We start from the raw sequence: 21189 nt of genomic DNA on the forward strand, positions 1-21189 counted from the left end.
CGGTGGTAAACCTTTCAAAATAAAACTGCTCTGTTGGTTAGAGAATGCATTTTGGCGTCGTGAGAAGACGAGATGAATAACGTAATCACCGTTTTGTTCCACGAAACTTCCGGTCATGCAAAATATAATTCACTTAAAAAATAATTTAAAAATAATTTAAAAGTTTTTATTACAGTTTTCTATGCAATAGCGGGTTACATAATCAAGCAAATCAAGCGTTTAAAAAATAATAATAATCCAGCTAATACCTAACAAATACAATTACTTTTAAAATACATGAACATCTTGCTGCAATATGAGTGTAAATCCAGTTGATAGGTAAACTCAGAAGTTCTTGCTCTGAAGCCATTCTAAAGATGTATCATGCCGCAGGTCTGCGGGGTAACAGGATAGAAAAGCAGTTAAGAATATTAATGTTGCACATAATTAAATGTCTTTTTTTCAACACTTACTTGCTTGATGATTATCTCTTCGTCGTGCCTTGGATCCAATAGGAGAATAAAGTGGTTGGCCTTGTCCTGCATGTTCAACAGGTGACAATGGGCCCAAATGCACGTTGCTGTATTTTTAGGGGCCCAGAGACCATATGGCGGAAATCGATTTAACCCCCCTGAACTAACTGCCATCCCGCGTGGATCCACTGCTGGTTGATGATGTTCTCCACTCAGACACTCAGACTGTCTTAAAAAACGCACACAATGTTCTGTCTCGCACAAAATGTAATCACAACATGCCCTCAAGTGGGTGTCAGATTGAGACCAGCCTATTGTGTGATGGGATTGCCAGCCAATTACAGCTGAGAAATGGATATCTGTGTGGCCCTTTACAAGGAAATTGTGTTTTTCTCTTTCTTTCTTTTTTTACAGTTATCTCCAACACACATAAGTGGATGTGGTTGTTTTAGCTGTAGGGAAGGATTACCAGGTGCTACTCATACGGAATTAAAAGTCTCTATCTGCGAGCGGGGACAATGACCTCTGACACACACAACCAACTTGGTTATCGTTGTTATCATTGGAGAGAATCTTCAGATTAACGGATCAGCCATATCTGATATGTTACACTTCTTCTGGCTGATTGCGAAAACTTTGACAAAGACACAATTCAAACCCCCTTGTGGGCATAGTTTACATTTTCAGATGTGCTCATATTTTCATAGGGAATTTCAACGAGTCTAACAGAACTAAACAAGAACTTCCACAAGTATAAACACGAGTTGTTCCTTAATCATTCATGTTGGAAGGTGTGAAATATGACATGTTGAAAGTCGTCATGTTACAGAGATTAAAAGATGTTTAATCAAACTCGACTGATCTCCTGTTAGCTCTGACTGTCTCTGTGAAAACTTGGTGTCGGCTTGCGTGAGTCATCCGTCGTGTTCTTTCTGGGAGGAAACAAATAGAGGCGATGAAAGAAATTAATGAGCCATGAATTACCTACATGTGTACCTACTGGGTGTGTTGTTTTTCCATTTCTCTCATGTGCTCTCAGATATGACGTAGTCACCTTGCAACGTGTCGTTTTGGTTGTAACAATGTCTCACAAATCCAAAAGTTATTACCTGTTTGGTTTGAGAATGACTGGGAGCTAATGTGTTTCAATTGGTTTATTGAAGTGCTATTATTTAAAAGGAACTCGTTCTTTTTAGTCCCAAGGTCACATATATTTCATTCTTGTGATTCAATTAATGTTTTTTGTCTCTTTGATGTTTTTTTGTATCTCTTTGCGCTGATTTTGTGGCTCATTGTGGTTGTTTTGCATGTCTTCGTCCTGGTTTGATTGTCTTTCCAACAACAAATATTAACAGTCGATACAGCGGCTCTGGTCCAGGTGCTGGTCCGATCAGGCGGAGGCCATTCCAGCCCCCTCTGGCCTTCCCCCTTGGTAGGATAATATATGTTTTTTTAATTCCTGAAACCTTAATTCTCCTGCACTCTACATATAATGGTTGAGCGTCCGGGAATCCCTTGCAGTGTCCCTTGCATGTGTGACCCAGCTCATGGATCTGTGGCAACACAGAAGGACTTCCAAGAATGTCATCCTTTAAAAAAAAAATATATATATATTATAAGTCCTCTTTAAACATTGACTGAGTTGCTTGTTGTCCACAGTTTACCAGATGTGTGTGCCCCCTGCATACTTCCAGGGTCCCGTGGTAGAGCGAAACAGCCCGCTCCCCCATATGCTGCTGTAATGCCTGTGGCCCCTCCGGCAGAAGAGACGAGTAGCTGTGTTTAAATTGTGACTGACTGGGTGAAGCAATTCTTGAGTGTGATCTGTCGGGTTTTGCTCGTTGCATCTTGAGGAGCATGCTGTCGGCGTTGGCACGTCACGTGGGACGCCATCAAGTTCTCCTTTGCGGCACTTTTCACCTTTCATTGCTTGTCTGATTTATGAATTATTATTGGGTATGTTTAGACATCATCCTGTTCTTATATACAATACAAACATAAAAAAGTCGGATGCCTTAAGGAAAAAGTATTTTTCTCGTGAACAATTTTGATTTGCCTGCTGTGCTGTGTTGTTTGTTATTGTGTTGCATGCTATTGCATTGGCATAGAAGTGTCTGACTCCAGGACACACTCTGCAATCATCACAAATTCAAACTCACGTGTTACAGTTCCTTTGTTAAGGCGTCACCCTTTCATTGCATACAGTTCCTTCCATTCAATCATAACACCGTGGGTTAAACACAGCCCGGTGTCCTCCTAACTGGCCTCTGCATGCTTGTCCGTCTGTTCTATCGCAATATTTGAGTCTCTTTTCTTGTCGACCGAGCCTTCTTCTTTCTTGCATGCTTGTCTACGTGCGTTTTTGAGCTGTTATTAGAATGTGTCTCATTTGTCTCACAGGTTAGAGAACAGCTGGCTGACACTGACAGATGGTATCTGTGACATCATTTGCGAGTGAGTCGCTGCAAGTAAAATAAATAAATAAATCCAGCACCTCACAGTCTAGTGACCCCCCCGTGAGGCTGTAATAGCTACTAACCAGATATTAAAAAAATGACCAACTGCAATGAAAAAATGGGGGAAACATATGCACAGGTCACAAGTTAAAGGAAAGACTAACACAATGTCTTAGTAAGTTGTAGTTCATAGTTTCTTCAAGTTTCTGGGACTCAACTGGACACATGCAACAAGGGTTGTAGCTAAAGTACCCATTGAGGACATAAGACCACGCCCCCCTTCTGCATTGGCGGGCAATGTCCACATTGTATTTCCAAGTGAATATCTTCAAATTTGACTGTCTTGGGCAATATGTGGACATTTGGACCCCTGACCTCAGTCAATGTGGCTCCAAAATGTCCCCGTTAGTGTTAAGATGGGTTCTGGTGACTGTGAAGGCTCAAGCAGGTCATTTACATAATCCCAATACTCTCCAAACAGTTCAGTGCCCTCAATGGAGGCATCGTTTCCCCCACTTGTTCATATACGTAGGCTTATGCTGGAAGGCTTCACCCATCTGTGGTGGCTTTTCTAACCACTAGTGGGGCAACATTTGGTCATGTTTGGCCTGAGGGTGGTGCCAGAGGAGAGTCTAAGTTCATAAGGGTTCATACGGTGGCCTTTTGGGACATCTCAAACTCAGCTAAACTCTCAATAACCTTCGAGTGCATTACGAGTCTGAAAGTAATGTTTAATCAAGTTAAATTAAATTACAAAGGAGGGACATTTGGAATCTCATATTTACCATTACATCTTGTTTAGGGAGTGCACGCAATGCAGTCGAATGTAGATATTGTGGTATTTAAGAATAATGTGGACGAGGTAGAAGATGAACCTTCCAGAGTTATTGTTTTGGTCAGCGTTAGTGTCGGCGGTGTGTCTGTCTGGCACATTTCTTACCTGTGGCTCGAGGCGGTGTGAGTTCCTACAAGAGGGGAAGTGCTGCATTATGAATGAGGAAAGGGGGGGGGGGGGGGGGGGGGCGCAGATCATCTACAATGCAGTCACTCAACCCTGTGCAAACCTGAGACGTTCCCACGTTCCATTTGACACAGCACACACACACACACACACACACACACACGTAATAGGACTTTGAAGGATGCAACGTGTCCAACGTGAGGGTTACAAAATGCTGTCTTACTGGCCGCTCTGGAACCCGTGAGTCACTCTGTCCTCCAACGCTGTCCGCAACTCAGTCTTCTGTCAGAAAAGAAAAGGGACCGTTTTGATTGATCACTGAAATGCTTTTTATTTCATTTATTCTACGTTGACATGTGACATGATCGTAACTGTTATTGTCCTGAGAAGGAAAGAGTAAAACCCACATTTCTGGTTCAGAATGTGTGACATGTTACGACCCGACAGCATATGTGAAATCAATATCCATGATGTGTTGACCCAAATTGGATAGATTGTCCATTTATTACCAATATTATCGCATCGTATCCAGCCATTTCTCAAGGTCGTGCTCACCGTGACCCTGTGGCATGTTACCTGAAGAGTAATGCTCCTACATTTCTAATAAGACGCACACGGTGCATTCCAGCCGTACCTTCATTTGCATGTTGCTGAGCAGCGCCCCGCTGTTCAGCAGCTGGTTGTGCTGCCAGCCCCAGCCGACCTCCCCCACGTAGCCCTGCTTGGGCTTGGGAGGAGGGGCATCTGGTGCAGCCTGGCACAAGTAGCCAAGGTCACCTGTGGCCTCAGGTGATGAGACGCCCGCACCCACGTACCGGGGGGAATAATTTAATCTTGGCCTGTGGTCTCCAATTCCATCTGGGCCTTTTGTTAGAAGTAGTGGAAATGTGAGGGGGAAAAAAGGAGGTCAACTAACATGATTCAAATAAACTTGAGGAACCGATGTGTCGAGAAGTATGCTGAATGCATTCGGAACACGCATTCTTTTACGATGTTCCTTTTGAATTAAATGTATATTATTATCCTCGGAAATTAAGAGATTCAACAACATGTTTTCACACCACGCTCTTAGTTGTGTAACACAGAAAGCAGAAGCAGCAGAAAGTCTCTACACCTTCCGTCGCAAACTAAAAACACATCTTTTTTCGACTATACCTTGAATAGGGAAGGTAGAGCCGTAGTAGCACTTTAGTAGCACTTAAATGTCTCTTACTGATAGCACTTTGTAGTTTAACGTTATTGAAGAAATTGTACTTGCTTGATTCTTGTTGTTCTGAGTTTTGACTCATGGTTTAATGCACTTATTGTAAGTCGCTTTGGATAAAAGCGTCAGCTAAATGACATGTCATGTAATGTAATGTAACACATTTGCAGTGTTAGTGTACACTTCTACATACCCCAACAACATACTTTACAATTACACAGGCTCACACTATGTATGCATGTATGTAACTATGTATTTTGGCTGTGATTACAGTGCCACCGTGTGTCCAATTACAGCCATATCCTGTATTCTTGGACAGAGACCCTAATGCTGAGACACCATGTACATGTTGAACATGGGTCTTAAGCATGCCTATTGTGAAGGCGGTGGAGGTTCATGCTCTCAATGCTTCTCCTACCTGTAAAAAGCATCCGTTGTCCATGCTGTGGCCCCCCTGCAGCTGCTTCACTGTTTCGCATCATCTTTTTCTCTCAGTGACACATTTGTGTTAGTGGCAGGTTAGATACACCTACTGTATATATACCGGGGCCCCCCGGGTGATAACTCGAGCCCAGCGGTCGGCTCTGTCCATGGGGTCATGGTCGGTTGTCATGCCGCCACCGGTTGTCATGGCATCAGTGGTTGGTGTCCTGGTTACATTCTAAAAACATGCGCTGCTCTATCGGAGCACTTCCAACGCTTTTATTACTTTATTCCAGATAAATTCAATGAAACATATTCACATGAAGGCAGAAATACCAAAACAATGATGTTATCGTAGTGCTGGGGTGAAATCGTCTATTTTATTTGCATGACAATAGTGTTTTTATTGTTTTGTATATTGTACTTAATTTTTCATAGCTGTAAAAAGTGGATTTTAATTCAAAGTTGTTTCTTTATTATTATTATTATTATTATTATTGTTGTTGTCATTATCTTTATTATCGTCATATCTTTTAATTTTTTTATTTAAGACATCAAGAAATTAAGCTATAATATATGGAATTATGTTAAGAGAAAAAGAAAAAAAACTTGAAATAAAGAAAGAAAAGTGTTTTATATTTGACATATTCTTCTAAGTAGCCACCTTTGGCCTTGACGAAGGTGCTGCTCATTCTTGGCTGAGCCCTTGTTGGCTGCTTTTCCTCCACTCTGCGGTGCAACCGATCCCAAACCGCCTCCATTTGGAGTCCAGGTGGTCTGATGCAGCCCTCCATCACTCAAATAGCCCACATAGCCTGGAGGTGTGTTTCCTTTCCGGGGGCGGTGCCCTTGAGAGACAGTTTCATCATAGCACTTGACATTTTCAAGATCATCTGACCTTCATGTCTCAAATAATGATGGACCGTTGTCTCTTTTCTACTTAGGTGAAAGGTTTCTTGTCATGATTACAAATATAGGGCTATCTTATTGAATAATACCTTCGGCACAACACAACTGTTTGTCACGAAGGCAATAAGAAGCCAATACATTCTACAAATGAACTTTAGACAAGACACACGTGCGAATTGAAAAGCACTCGAGGTGACGACCTCATGAAGCTGGTAAAGATAAATGATGCCATGAGTGTGCCAAGCTGCCATCAAGACGAACAGTTGCTCCATTGAAGACATTTAATTCATAAAACTGTAACATGGGAATTGTCGCCGAAGTTTTATTTTAGCTTGTTTCATGTTACATTTGAAACACTTTTGTGTAATAAAGATTATCGTAGCCCAAAAATAACTGAATTTGGTGTGGCTTCTGAAAAAAAAGTGTGTGTGGGTTTATTCCATCTTATCCTGATAAATAATGTTTACGTTTAAGTAGTTTTTCTTTCAACACCCTGCATGTTTTGTGTCCATCTAAATGTGTATTACCCTCTCGGGTCACTAGATGGTCCCAAAGCATCATTTTGTCACATCGTACATTGTACTTCCTATTCATACTTTTTTCCTTTTTTCTTTTTTTTCCTTTTTGATAAATGGACTCGCCCATGAGCCGCCCCTTGTGACTAAACCTTTATAAAGCCAAACAACAGCTAGAAAGGAAATGGAATTATTCCCCCTTCAAAATAAGATAGCGACATTTGCAATACTGATCCCGTGCATACTGTGAGCAACAAATGACATGTAAGTCATGCAGTTCGCAGCTTGTGTATAACTAGCATCCGTCCTTGAGTTTAATCATACTTTTTTTTTGCACAAATCGTCCACATTATTTTTAAGCCTATTAAAAAAACCATGTAGTCTATGATATGTCATGTTTAAGGGGAAATTACATTTGTTTGTTGGGGGGAGGATTCAACAACGTGTACATTTATTTCCCAAAGACCCCTCCCTAAATATAACCGTGTCCTTCTTCGCCTCTTTGTAACAACGTCAAACACGCCGGAGTTGTATTTTGAAAAACCGTTCCCGGAAGTGTAACCATCACTACGGCCGACTTTACCCTGCTGTGTCAGTCACCATGGTGGCATACAACAGAGCGCAGCGGCGGCGGACCTATCCCCACTTTTAGACCCATTAAAATGTTAATATAGTGGCTTTTTTTCTCTTTGACCGGTGAGCGTACTCGGGTCTGCCTGTCACGATGGACGCCAGGTTGCTGTTGACGGGATAACCGTTAGCGTACTCTCTTTTTGTGTGTGTGTGTGTGTGTGTAATTGTTTGTCTGCTGGATCCCGTGTGTGCAATTTCTTTTTCGTCGCTAGCAGAATGCTGAAGAGACGAGGAATGGCTTTGAAGAGCGTCGGCGTGAAGAGAGCCACCTTTTTGGTTTCACACTGAGAAAAGAACAACCAACAAAATAAAAAGAGAGAGAGAGAGAGAGAGAGAGAGAGTCTGAGCCGAGCTTTTTAAAAAAACAAGTTGTCCTCTCCCCGGCGAGGGGCTGCTGTCGGCGGGCAGAAAACACAAGACGCCCCGAGGAAGCTCCGCTGCCTGGCTCCCCCGGTTTCGTGGCCTGGCTCCGGGGCACTCCCCAGCTTATCCGCCAGCGTCGGACCACGGGCGACAAGAAATAAAGCGAGGCACCAGGAGAGGAGAGGAGGAAGGGAGGAGGAGAGGGGGGGCACTTCTTTTGTTTGTATCCGTGGCGCTGGATATTTCTAAACACTCATTCGGGACGAGGAATCCAATATCCTCCAGACGGCGTCCTCCAAAACAATGGCGTCTTACGTGGATAACAGCTTTCGGCAGGCTGTGATGATGAACCCGGCTGAAAGGAAGCAACAGGTCAGGATCATTTTTATTCCTTTACACACACACACACACACACACACACCCTCCCCAAACAATGCATTTCGCATCGCTGTATTTTGCCATACACTCGCTCACGTTATGGCAAAACACTGCAACGTGCGCTACACTGTAGCGTCCTGCAGAAACAGTGTAGCGGCGCGTCCGCGTGCAACTGTTGCCATTCGGCGTGTTACGCGCGTCTGCGTCCGGCTAAGACCCCCCCCCCCCCACCCCCCCCCGATGTATTAACGGAGATTATCGGGGCTCCTTGATATAACAGGAGCCTGTAAATTACAGACGAAAAAAGTCAACAATGCCCCTTAAGAATAAATAAAAAATGCACACGTGACACTTGTGCTTATTTTGTTGTTGCAAGGCACCCTTGCATTTATAAAACAAAATGAAATGTATGTACATGCAAATGGTAGCAAGCTGTGCACGTGAGGCACAATCTGGGGGCTAATCCCAATTTAGCCAATAGCCCACAATAGTTTACCATATAGCTCCATTTGAGTTTCTGGTTTGTGCTTCTGAGTTATAGTTTTTTTTTTTGGGGGGGGGGGGATTTGGTTTCAAAAGGACAGTGACCACGGTCTAATAATGAGATACATACTGCTTTGTTATTACTTTTATTTTTTAAAGCTCGGTGCACAATAATCTCCTCGGTGTTGTCTGATCCACTCCAATAGTTCCTCTGGGAAGTGTGGGGTTTGCATGATGCCTCATGAACATGCAAACCCTGTGAGCTGTGGTTATTACTTAAAGCCGCATACAGGCACACACACACACACACACACACACACACACACACACACACACACGCGCGCGCACAAACACACACAAACACACACACAAGTTTGCATGAGCGGTTATGGAATGCATCGTTTCAATCGGACACTGCAAACGGATCGATAGGCCACCGCCACTGAAACCAGTGGGCTGCAGTTGGTGGCACTGCCCTCTCGATCTGACTCAGCAATTATGGTGTCATCATCATCATCATCATCATCATCATCATCATCGTCGTCGGCTTGTTAACTTGCATGGGCCCCGCAGGTATTTGCAGCTCTCTTGCAGGCAGTAATTTGTCCGAGTGACAGACGCCATGACGGTTCATGGAAACAAAGACGAGGATCATTTGGTCTGATTCATTGTCTTGTCCAGGAAATGAGAGGAGGAAGAACAGCCTGGCAAAATTCCCACAGTGGCGTCTTCAAACTGCCTACATCTTAAACAAAATAAATTAGCCATCCTATATGAATATGTAGTCATGTAGCAAATTGTCATATTGACTGAAAGTCCTTTTATCAAAACATTTGCCAATACATTTTCTGTCAATTCATCAAGTCACCAATCCACACATTGCTTGTATTTCTTTTTAAGCTGCGGTGGTCTCGTTTTTGTTTTATTCCACATATAACTGGGGGATTTTCTCTGAGGGATATATATTTGCTGGTCTTGATGATGTGGCCCTTTTTTTAAAAATGTTTTTTATTTTTATTAATACCGGGAAATGGCTTTTTTAGCATTGATATATATGCAAGGAAGAATGTGGTTTGGACCTGGCCGTCTATAACACCTGCGAAACCCACCTGAAAGAATTAACGTTAGCGCCTGGATGCTGTTTTGTTTTACTTGGAATGTGTGAAGCTCGAATATAGTCGGCTTTAAAAAAAAGATAAGAAGGCCTTCACAAAATATGCCTGATTCAGTCTGGTATGTGGTCCTTCAACGCTCTGGTACGAAGCCGTGCTGTGTCGGTATAGCAAAACATTTCACTTTCCTTTTTTTTGGATGAAAACTGAACGGAGAGGCCAGAACCAGGGCGATAAAATGACCGCTCGAAAAAAAATGATTCAGCCAGAAGCCAAAGTGTGACCCCGTGTGACCTGGAAGCTCTTTTATTTAAAAAAAACCAAAACAACAACTCCATTTTCAGTCTCTGTGATCTGTTCTCCTTAAAAGTATAAAAGGCAACAAGACGTAATAACCACAAAGTCCTTTTGACATTAATCTCCGCGGTATTGAGTGGTTCAATCCCCCCCCCCCCCAGCATTTCTTTTTGCAAGTGTCGAGCGATGGCGGTGGCTGACGCGGTTCATCCCATAATGGCGCTTGACAGGGCCCCTCTGTCGGGATTAGCTCACGGTTAGAGGGCTCTGTCTTCATCGCTCGAGAGCGACCACAGTGTGATGTGTCTCCTCCCCCCCTCCGTTGTCACATGGCAGGTGCAATAGCGCTTGACAGCTATAGTGTTCACACTGGTTCTGTCGGCTTCCTTTGGACTGCAAGAGGAAGTGCGCTGAATGTTTGTCAGTGAGCAAAATGAGGCAGTCTGATCTTCTCCCTCCCCCCCCCCTTTGCAACACACTGCTGCACCGCTTTGCAGTTCTGATATGCATTATGATAACACAAAATGGATATTTGATCTCTTTTCCCAAATTCATTCATGTCCAGGGAGGATTATCACATCGCTTTGAATAAAACTGTATTTTGTTTGGCTCTCAAACGCGCCGTGTGGGGAGTTACTTTACGAACACGTTTCCAGTTATGCAACGCCTTCCTCCAACTATCGGGCCAAACATTTGAGCTGGTTTTTTTTTTTTTAAACGTTAAAAAAAAAAGATCTTAATTGTGCCGTACAAGGTGATGGATTCCATCGCGTAGACTCTGAGGGTTTCACGGGGATAATTTTATGTGAATCTTAAAAGAGCTCTTCCCTCAGGGATGTCTTTTTAAATCTCTGCACAGACGACTGACGGAGACCAAACCAGGACAAGCGCATGATCACATTTGCAGCCGTGACAGCGAGTCGTCCTCGGCTAGTAACGGGTTCATATTTTGCAGATTCTCAGCAAATAAAAAAATAGCACATTAATCAAAGATATGGCAGATGATTTTGCAGGACTCCATCAGACACATTGGCGTGTACTCGTCCAGTAGAAATAACCAGAGCAAATCGAAACGTACTTACTGTGGACCATGAAGGTATTGCATGGAGCTGAAATCATCAGAGCTGCACATTTCAATTTAGCCTTCACTTCTTCATCTCATTAATTTCACCGTTTTGTTATGAAGGGCCTAAGATTCTGAAAACAAGTGAGATCTGTCGTCCTATAGGAACACAATCCTGCACACCGTTGGTCCCCCGTGGTGCACAGATACTGTTTAGTCTGCAGCGAGTCGCCGCACTCTCCTCTCGTGTGGCCAGGTGGCGAAGCCAAAGGCCACGAAGCCAAAGGCCACGAAGCCAAAGGCCACGAAGCAGCAGTCCTCCACCGGGGTGACCCTGCTTTCACGTTCACGTCGCTGGAGGGACGAGCTGCCTACTTTACATCGTTTCCTCAGTGCAGTGGCTGTACTGGAGGAAAATAAATAGCATTTTGGGATGGGGAGGGACTTGCAGAGAGTAAAATAAATCAGAATTTTCTAGGCCATTAGGCGGTCGTTACTCAAACTCCGATACAAAGTTGAATGGTCCATCTGTGATGGCAAATATTCAAAGTAACAAGTACTCCTTTTGTCTGCAAAACAACCGTGGCAACATGGAAAAGTACCAAGTACCACAAATACAAAAAAAAAGAACAGACCTAGGAAAGGTACATTTACTTGAAAATGAAGGTGAAACTGGGCTATTTACCAGTACAGGCCTGTCCTTCACATCACAGCAAGGACATCGGTCAATGCCAAGAGGTGCACATATATGACAGTTTTAATTCTGCGGTATCTTATATATTAGAAAGTAGAACACCGGCCTATCGACAATGTTCCCAATGCACATTTTGTTCACAATGTGAGCTGAATGCAAACAAATATTTGCTCGCAAGGTTGCCGTAAAATACAATCGTAGCCACACGTCACACGGCCCGACCAAATGACCGCGTGCCGCTATGAACCTGGGGAGGACAGCAGTCGTTACAGGTCGTATAATGACCGACGGGCACAATGCGGCTCTGTCTCTCAGCATCCTGTCCCTTTCTTTTTTATATAGGAAGCAGGAAGAGGGAGAGCGTCAGGATGGTTTCTTTTTCTTTTTTTTTTAAAGTGAGCCGGAAACAATGGCCCGACAACAGAAAGCCTTTCCGCTCCAAAAGCTGTTTTTATTTTTGTTGGAATCTGGGTGTTGTTTCGCGACTGCCTTCCTATTTCCGTCACGTCGTCAGAAGCACGTAACCATGCGTTTAAAAAAAACAACAACAACTTCCTTTTAGTTTACTGGATTCGTAGTAGAGTAATTTTCCCAGGCAACTCAGGTTTTTTTTTTTTTTTTTTCTTCTCGATTCTCCCCCCCCAAAAATAACCAACGTCGATAAATTTAGGCGCCGCTCGCTTTGACGGGTTTTTTTTGCTCGGGTTTTTTTTGCTCTGGTTTTTTTTGCTCGCGTTTCTGCGGCGCTAAACCCTGTAGAAGAAAAGTGATGTCACATGTTGTTCTTGTGTTAAAAGTGGAGGCTGATGTGGTCACACACACACACACACACACACACACACACACACCGCGGTCACAGTGACGTATTCGTCCCAGTTTTTAAATACAGGGGCCGATTTTTAGGAAAAAACAAATGCACCAATGTACGACAGCCACACAGAAGACCAGCGGCGGTGTTCTGATTGGCTCGTTTTGTAAATCACGCTTTTTAATTCCACATCAGCTCTTTTTAAAAAAAAAAAAAAAAAGATATTGTGATGGTAATAAAGCAAAGCGTTGCCTTCCCACAAAAGGTATTGGATATTGTATTAAAAGTATTGATTCGTCAGCGTTATGACTCTACAGGGAGCCGCCGATTTTTAAAAGGTTGAATTAAATCATACTGCAGGATAGATGGCCTTTGTGCTTGTTCTGCTGTTTGACTCTAGAGATGCATGTCGGATATCACGGAGGAACATAAGCCTGAAAAACGTTTTCATTCCAGAAAGTGTTTGTTAATGGAATACACCGGGACGTCTGTGTAGCCCGACTTTAACTCCCCTGAAATCTAATAATGAAAAGAGCAAATCCAGTTTGTGTTTTTTTTAAATGCACCTCTAAGATTGAGGAAAGTAAAGCACAGGACTCTTGATGAACACCAGCGGAGCACGAAGCCAAGCGGAGGCATTCTGCTCCAGGGCACCGGAGATCTTGAACGCCGACATCCGTGGCTGCATTGCATGCTGGTCTTTTGAGTCTGCAGAGGATTTTAGAAGCTGATGAATCTTCCAGGTAATTTGATTGTTCCTCCGCCCCCCCCCCCCTCGAATTTCTTCAAAACCCAAGTTGACGTATGCTCTGATTGCTTGTTTCATCCAAGCAACATATACAAACTTAAAGGTGTGGAGTTTAATAAGTAATATCAAGAATTTAACAAAGAATCTGAGAAACCAGAGAAATCCCCACTAAAAAATACCCAAAGAACTGTCACTGAATCGCCTTTTTACAGTTTAAGATATTTGTGATATTGTTAAAGATTAAAGATTATGTGCCTGTGGTAGAAGAACCTCGAGACGATGTGTCACATGAAATGTATAAAAAGATACCCTGCCAAATAATACACGTTCTTTTTCGACAGTGATTAAGGTGGGCGCTTCCTCCGGAGGTGCATGTAGGGTGGATGGGGGGGGGGGGGGGAGAGTGAGTATTAATTTTGCAGAGTTTGCAAAAGTATCCGTGATATCCTCCAGCAGAATCGTATCATATATTCAGCGGGAGAGGAAGTTTTAAGTAACATTTCTTTTGTTAGAGCTGGTTTCCGAGTTGCTTAATCTGCAGTCTTCTCTCTGCTCACTCCAGATTATTATTATTATTATGAGTTATTGGGGTTGAAGCGTTCTATTCCTAACTTAAGACATGCTGACAGTTCGCTTGTATCGGTGCACAGCACACAAATTAAAACTTCCATTTCACGGGTTACTGGAGTATTCGATTTGAACAACGTCTCCCCGGTCACGTGCCGTCCCCGGGACGTTGCCTTCAGGGTCCCGCTGTGTTATTTCGTTGCAACCGAATCGCACGCAATAAAATGTCAAACGGCATGTTTTCGGGTTTCCTCACAGGTCGCATTCCTCCTTTTTGTTTAAAGATATTTTTAAAGCAAAGAAAAACAACTCCCCGGAGTCCAGGCTCCAGAAATTCCAGTGGCCTTTCCCGAGCAGAAGGCAGCAGACCTCATGCTACCGAGCGACCGCAATCTTTACATAACTTGAGCCCGGGACCCACTTGGCTGCGTGGAGAATACACCATTCCTGACGTGCAGTATTTACACGACCGCTATAGAATTACTACTCGCTGCGGCTATCATTAAGGGCTTCGTTCTTAGATTTTTGGAAAATGCCAGTGTTCGGAAAAAGTGACGCATTTTGGGTACAAGTTCGGTTGTTTTTCTTTCTTAATCTGCCGTGATGCGTTTTATTGTAAAGACCCAGTCTCCTTTTTTTTTTTTTTTGAGTGTATTTGCCTTCCGGGTCCCCCACGACGCACAGGCTCATCTCGTGAATAATCTGCCCCGTTTTAATCCGCCCCTGCTTGGTGAACCGCTCAGACGTGAAGTGGATCAGATGGAGAGCTGATTAATTTGTGTGATTTTTAGAGTTCTCTAAATCCCAGTCTGCGGGTTCGCCGTTGCAGCTAATGCTTGTTTACAGTGTTTGTAACAATGGCACTTAAAGACGGTCTCCTTTGCACGAACGGAGGTCAAAATCAGGCCAGTGTTTTGCCCATAAACAAAACTCTAAGGCTATTGTTGTTGGGGATTTTTAATTATGAGATTGATGTGCGAGCTCTTGCAGCTTTTTGCATAATTCATTTTCCAATCCTTTTTTTTTTTTTTTTTTAAATAATAATTGGGAGGCAGGAGGGAGTAGTTAAAGCCTTAATGCTTGAGTTTTGCTTCGGCTGTGTAGCCGGTAAAGAGACGTCTTAATTCAATTTAATGCGCCAACCTTTTTCTTTTTTTAAACCATCGCAATTGTTATTTTTCATCGGGAGAAGGGGGGGGGGAGAAAACAAGTCACAAGTGCTAAATCTGTCTGTCCCCGTCCCTCTTAGAGCCAGCTTCATTAGCAGCATGCCTCTGGTGGTTTGCGCACCTGCTTAGTTAAGCTTAAGTTAAAAGCTTTCAAATGTATTCATCAGCCTCAGGTACCGCTAGCCCCCCCCCCCCCCCCCCCCCCCCCCCACACACACACACCGAAAGTAACCCCAAGTGGGTTTTTAATGCCTCCACGCGCGTCTCTTGTCTCCCGATCCTTTTTTAAGGATATTAATGCACTCGCAGCTATTTGCGGATCGGCAAGATGTTGTTGCTCAGGCAGGTGTTTTTCTTGTTCCACCAACGTCGTTGTCAATGCTACGTTCGGGGTAAGTGCCACGCTTGAAGCCGTTCAGATGAGAAGTAATGGCGGCCGCCTCCTTCCCCACCATTTCAATCGCGTGCCTGTATGCAAAGGAAATGCTCCGCCTTTCAGTGTAAACAAATACCCACTGCAGAGGAGAGGCGGGCGAAAGATTACAAGAGTGACTCTTACGTGCGTCTTTTAAACTAATGGCTACTTCTTTACGTTCTCTTGAGAATCCATTGAGCTGTAATTTTTTGTGTCGCAACACTGTTTTTTTTTTCTCCCTTCTTTTTATTTACAGATGTGCCTTTTTGATCCAAACCGCCGTGCCTCGTGCAGACTGGTTTATTAACAGCTGGTGGTGGTGATCGGGTGATTACTCGCCTTGTGGGCTAAAAGAGGTGGACGTCTGTCTCCGTTAATGGATGCAGTTGTCAAAAGGGAAAGCTGCTGCAGCCACGGCCCTTGAGTTCTGCAGAGTGGGATCACGTGGCATGCTGGACAAAAAAAAATTAAATAGGGGAAAATAGCCCCCAACCCCCCAGTTTATAAATCAGTGATTGTTCCACTTCCTGCACGCAGTGGAGCGGATTGGCGTACAATATATACGTCTTCCCTGGAACCTTATCTTTGTAATTGGTCCCCGGAGGGTCGGTCTAACCTGCGGCTGGTCACGTTTCCAACTCTGCCCCTCCGTCGCCCACCGGAGGGGAAAAATAAAAAAAAATGCCCGTTCATTACCCGAAGGCCTCCACGTAATCTGATTCTCACTGGAATGTTTGACAGTTTCTCCCCTGCTTCCTGCTTTTGGGACCAAGGGGGGGGGGATAATTATCTCCGCCCGCCTGCACCGAACCACCGATTGCAGTCCAGACCGCGTTGGGTGCCAGTCTGAGAGGATCAGGGGTGCTCTATCCTGCTCTTAACCCAGAGAGCTTGTGTGTGTGTGTTTTTTTAAATTCCGTCTCTTACCTACTGGGGGGAAAAAAGTTTCGGCCCAGTTGACATTTACTTCACTCCGGTGACATTGTGGTATGCTCTCACCTCGCACCGTTTCGAGCAATAACTCTTACCCTAAATGCCGCAATGTCAGTTTATAGCCCGGCGTTATATATATTAAACGTCGCTGGTTCGTCGGCGCCTCAGACCTTGACCGGGGCTAATTGACACTTGCCTCGGTCGGCCTCAAACACAGCCGTCCACTGCCAGTTGTTTTCCCATATGGCCCGATATTTCCTTCTCACTCAAACCCCGTCCCCACCCCTTCCTCCCGCTGAGAGCAAACCCTTTTCTTTTTTGTTTCATTAATCATTCTCGCCACGATTAGCATGCAGATCTCTTTTTTTTTTCCGCCCCCCTATGCGTCGTGTAGCCTCGGCGGAGGAAAAAAAAAAAAAAAGGCCACGTATTAATAAATAGGCTTACGTAATGCCACATGAGAGGCTAATGCGTGGGCAATCTTCTCATGGCAGTGTTTGCTTACTTGTGTTTTGAGTAATGCGGTTAACTGGATTATCGAGGAGGAAAGGACCTCCCGGGTCCTCTCAAATGGGCAAGAATCAATCGCGGTAACAAAGGAGCCCACGAAAATGCCAGAATCCTGACGGTCCCGCAAGTTTATTTACTGAGAAACATCAGTTTTTGCAAAAAAAAATTCGAAAAATTGTCTTTGTTGTTTTGAAAGATAAATGAATAACGGATCAATTTTAATTTGTGGAATATCGCAAGTGAGCTTGACGTCATTGATGTGATTGTTGGAACAATTATTTCAACTATTTCCATTGTGCCATGTTCTCAGGAGTATCATTTCAACTCTGCTGGACCGGCCTCCAACCACATGGAGTTGGGCAATCCGGTGTTGCCGAATGACAATAAAAGGATCCTTGAACCTGAACCCAACGTTGTTTGACTAAGTCACGTTGCACCATGTGACTCACACTGGGAGGACGGCCTCCTCATGTGATGCTTTTGTTGCACCGTCCACCTGTGTAGGGCCTGGCTGCCCCCCGCGGCTGTGTTATCACTGGCCTGTGTGAGGACTGTATTTGATTATAATTGAGGGGGGGGGGGGGGGGCATTCATGCGCGCTTCCCCTATATGCTCTGCTGCTTTGAATCCACCAGGTAAGTGTGGTGCGGACGCAACACAATGACGCCCTGTTGCAACCAGCTTTTGCTTGTCAAAAACTGTTCAAATCACACCAATTATTTAGTCGCTGCACCGGGAATAGCCGTTTAAAGCTAAATTGTACCAACTGCGGCCGCGCTCATGCCAAGCGGACTGAAACAAAGACGTGTATTATAGCCCAATAAGCCATGAGTTACAGCTTAATTTTATAGGGCAGTATGTGAAAGAGAGGTTCACAATTGCAACAAATACCTTTTTTCCGGAGAGATACAGAATATATTAATTCCACACATTAGAACATTAGGGATTTTATTCCCGATGAAGCAAAAAGAGTCCTTTTTTTCCAGCTTTGTTATGTATTTATAAGGAAATAAACCGTATTCATGCAACACAAGACTCAAAACAATAAATAGCAAATGGAAATTACAACCATTTTTTTTTGTTGGCTTTAATCTGCAGTGTCTTTCCTCTGACTAGCTTAAGCCACGCCGAGGAAAAGGAAAACCCTAAAAGATCACAATGGTGCGCCATGTTTCTTTTGTAAAACATCCTCAGGATATAGGCTGAAATCCCCCATCCCGTCTGTAGCGGAGGCCTATTTTAGTCTGCGTGAAGTGAAAGGGCCTTGGGTGGGGATCATAAGGCAACTCTGTAAACAGGAAACCTCCATTCAAGACGAGGCGAGCGTGGCACAGATGCCCGGCACATGAAAAGAAAAAAAAAGAACGACGGGTTCCCGAGTGGTGCGTCTGCATTGGAGTCTGCGGGGGCCTTCGGGGTTCGCGAATCCTCGAATCCCTTCCAACAACACACAGTAATGGAAGGTACACAATTGCACTCTGTGTTATTATCCATCACTTTCACGTCTGGGCATAGCTTTGACTATATTGAGTGGCACTCAACGGCACCGCTGTCTCCTTGTAGCTGCCGTGACCTCACCTGGCAGCTCTCCAGATACTCCGGCTCACATTAACCAAAGTGGCTTTTTTTTTTAAGGAACAACGCCGTCCTTGTCTCCTCTCGGACGGGAAGGCCGACAGGCGTGACAATTGTGCCCTTTTTGAGATAAAAAAAAAAAAAGAAAAGGTGAGGAGGCGCTCGACCCCCCCCCCTCCCCCACACCCCACCCCCCTCTGAGAGGGCAAAGATGACAATTGTCGTCTCGATACCAACAGAAAGGCGACGCAGGGAACACGCTGTTCATGCGCGGCTCGTCCCGCATACCCTTTTTTGGAAGCGCTCCAGGCACGAGACCGCTGGCTCTGCCAAGGTTGCTTTTTAAAATTGGGGGGAATTTAGTGCGCCAGAATGCCAACCAGTTAGTCTAAGTAATGTATTCATATTCAGTATCATTCGTACACATCTCGTATAGATTTAAGAGCCGCAGTCTCTCTCTCGTCTGTTAAATTCTGTTTTTTTTGTACCACGTAGCACTGCAGGTACTTATTGCAATGTGTTTTATGTAGACCATATGGGTACTCTTACCTAACATTATTGGCAACTTTGGGTCATTTTCCATTATTTGGTTAAAGTGTATTGGGCCCTTTTATGGGATGTCAAGGTGTTGGTACAAAAAAACCAGATTAACACGTCGGGTAAAGCTCCATAAGGCGTGACAATGACAATTTTTGCAAAAGGAAGAAAAAAAAAATGAAGATGATCAAAATGTCCTAGTGATAGCCAATCAAATGGATCGCTGTGAGCCGACACAACGGCATCATCCAGACATGCTCCCAAACAACCGTACGGGACATTTCACTGGCAAACAAACTCCAAGTGTCCCTCCGGGGATCAGGGAGTGTTCTCGGGGGGGCCTAAAAAGAGAAATCTGGTGTGTGTGTCTGTCTGTGTGTGTGTGTGTGTGTGAAGGCAGTTCTCGTATTGAAAGAGTTTCTCCGGGTTGTTCCCTAGCAACCGGCTGGCCAGGCGCGCAGCATTGTAATGCAGGAATTACTTCACGCAGAAGGCCCACAGGACAAGGCTGCACAGATCGGAGAGATTATTGAATTCCATAAATATTTCAAATGAGATTAATGTGCGTCCAGTCGAGGCCGTCGCAGAGAAGTATTGAACCCGCTCGGGCATCTTTCACCCGTTTGTGGAGCGCTGGGTGATTTTATTTTAGTAACTGTCCTCCAGCCTTTGGCTTCTATTTGTGTCACGTTAAGAAAGGGGGGAAAAGCTAGAACCCAACATTTTGGGATCTTTTTAGGACACCAAGCGAGCCACTTCCCCCCCCCCCCCCCCCCCCCCCCCTCTTTTTCACTCCTTGTTTCTTCTTCTCTCGTGAATTGATCTTTTACATGATGTTGCGTAACTTTTGTGATGATTGCGCTGCACCTCCTTTGAGGCCCCCTTTTTTCTTTTTTTTGTTTGGGCGAAATGGAGCGGCTTTCATTTGGCCAGACAGTTGGCTCTGTTCCCGGGGTGTACAGACCTGCTACGACGAGGTTCAATGACAGAGCTGAGGGATCTCTTTGTGTCCCCAGTATTGGTCAGAGTCCGCCGGCGAATCCACATTCAGGCTGTGTGTTTATGGCCAAAATGAGTGTGCTGGCATTTTTCTTTTAAAAATCCAAGATGATAATAATAATTCCCTTTTCTATCAATAATCAACACTTCTTATAACTCTACGTACCACAGGAGAGCACAAGTGCCTTCCTTTACAGCACGTGTGGTCTTTTGTAGCAGCATCATTGCGTCTCTTTCTAAACTGAATTTCCAATAGTGTGTGTGTGTGTGTGTGTGTGTGTGTGTGTGTGTGTGTCTGCGGTCACAGTAGTGGTTGTCGTGGTGCAGCGCTGTGGTCACAGACCGTGTCAAGAGGCTGCAGACTGGAGGTTGTTTACTCGTACGTTCTGCATCGGGAGGGAGGGGCCAAAAATAATGTTCACGATTTATTTTTATTTTTTTGTGTGTGTGTGCGCAATCGCGGCTCGCGAAAGATAAGACGTCCAGAAAAATAAACTCTCAGGGTGAACTTTTAACCTCCCCCCGGGATTTTCTCAAGGTAACATGCACCCGTTGACTCTCCTCACGGGCAGTTGAACTTAAAAACGTTTATAATCGATACCTCTCATGATAACAACGTGTCCGGTGACAAAGGGTCACTCGCAGTGAGGAACTTTCTGGGGGGGGGGGGTCATCGCCCGAATACGCAGCTCTACAGCCAGTTTTCAGCTGAGCGGGACACAACTTTACTGTTTCTTTATACACTTCACTGTTGTTGAGAACAGCGGATTTAGCAGGCAGCTGTTTTCAGAGGTGAAAGCTCAACAAATAGTTCCACTATCTGCCGAGCACCAAACGGGAGACACACACACACACACACACCGAGACTATAACATAGAGGAGGCTTATCGGCTAAAGAGCAACATTTTCCCAGAAGGAGTTGGTGGATACCAAAAAAACAGCTACAAAGAGCGTGAATATTGGCACAGAAACCTGACTCCAAATG

General features: G+C 44.4%; 2 protein-coding genes across 4 annotated transcripts in view; one reads left to right on the forward strand and one right to left on the reverse strand.

Moving 5' to 3' along the window:
* Positions 1-3486: 3486 nt before the first annotated feature.
* On the reverse strand, positions 3487-5552 carry LOC117737236 (uncharacterized protein C4orf45). Its single transcript, XM_034543005.1, has 5 exons — positions 5492-5552; positions 4504-4733; positions 4093-4151; positions 3849-3873; positions 3487-3516 (listed from the first exon to the last, which is right to left on the reverse strand). The coding sequence occupies exons 1-5, from the start codon at positions 5550-5552 to the stop codon at positions 3487-3489; spliced, it is 405 nt and encodes a 134-aa protein (XP_034398896.1).
* Positions 5553-7529: 1977 nt separating this feature from the next.
* Positions 7530-21189, forward strand: part of rapgef2 (Rap guanine nucleotide exchange factor (GEF) 2) — an 86008-nt gene continuing 72348 nt past the window's right edge. Inside the window, exon 1 of one of the 3 annotated variants that reach the window (XM_034543057.1) lies at positions 7530-8288. In XM_034543057.1, the coding sequence (XP_034398948.1) occupies positions 8220-8288 (69 nt within the window). In that variant the 5' untranslated portion in view covers positions 7530-8219. The remainder of the gene's footprint in view (positions 8289-21189) is intronic. The other 2 variants (XM_034543055.1, XM_034543056.1) reach the window with 2 other exon arrangements.

The sequence above is a fragment of the Cyclopterus lumpus genome, chromosome 10 (genome assembly GCF_009769545.1).
Source record: "Cyclopterus lumpus isolate fCycLum1 chromosome 10, fCycLum1.pri, whole genome shotgun sequence".
Lineage (NCBI taxonomy): Eukaryota > Metazoa > Chordata > Actinopteri > Perciformes > Cyclopteridae > Cyclopterus > Cyclopterus lumpus.

Coding starts and splice junctions, on each gene's coding strand:
- LOC117737236 (XM_034543005.1), bottom strand. CDS start 5,552: ATGCGAAACAGTGAAGCAGCTGCAGGGGGGCCACAGCATGGACAACGG. Junction 4,152..4,503: donor TCAGCAACATGCAAATGAAG/GTACGGCTGGAA, acceptor CTTTTCTGACAG/AAGACTGAGTTGCGGACAGC. Junction 3,874..4,092: donor CACGGGTTCCAGAGCGGCCA/GTAAGACAGCAT, acceptor CCCCTCTTGTAG/GAACTCACACCGCCTCGAGC.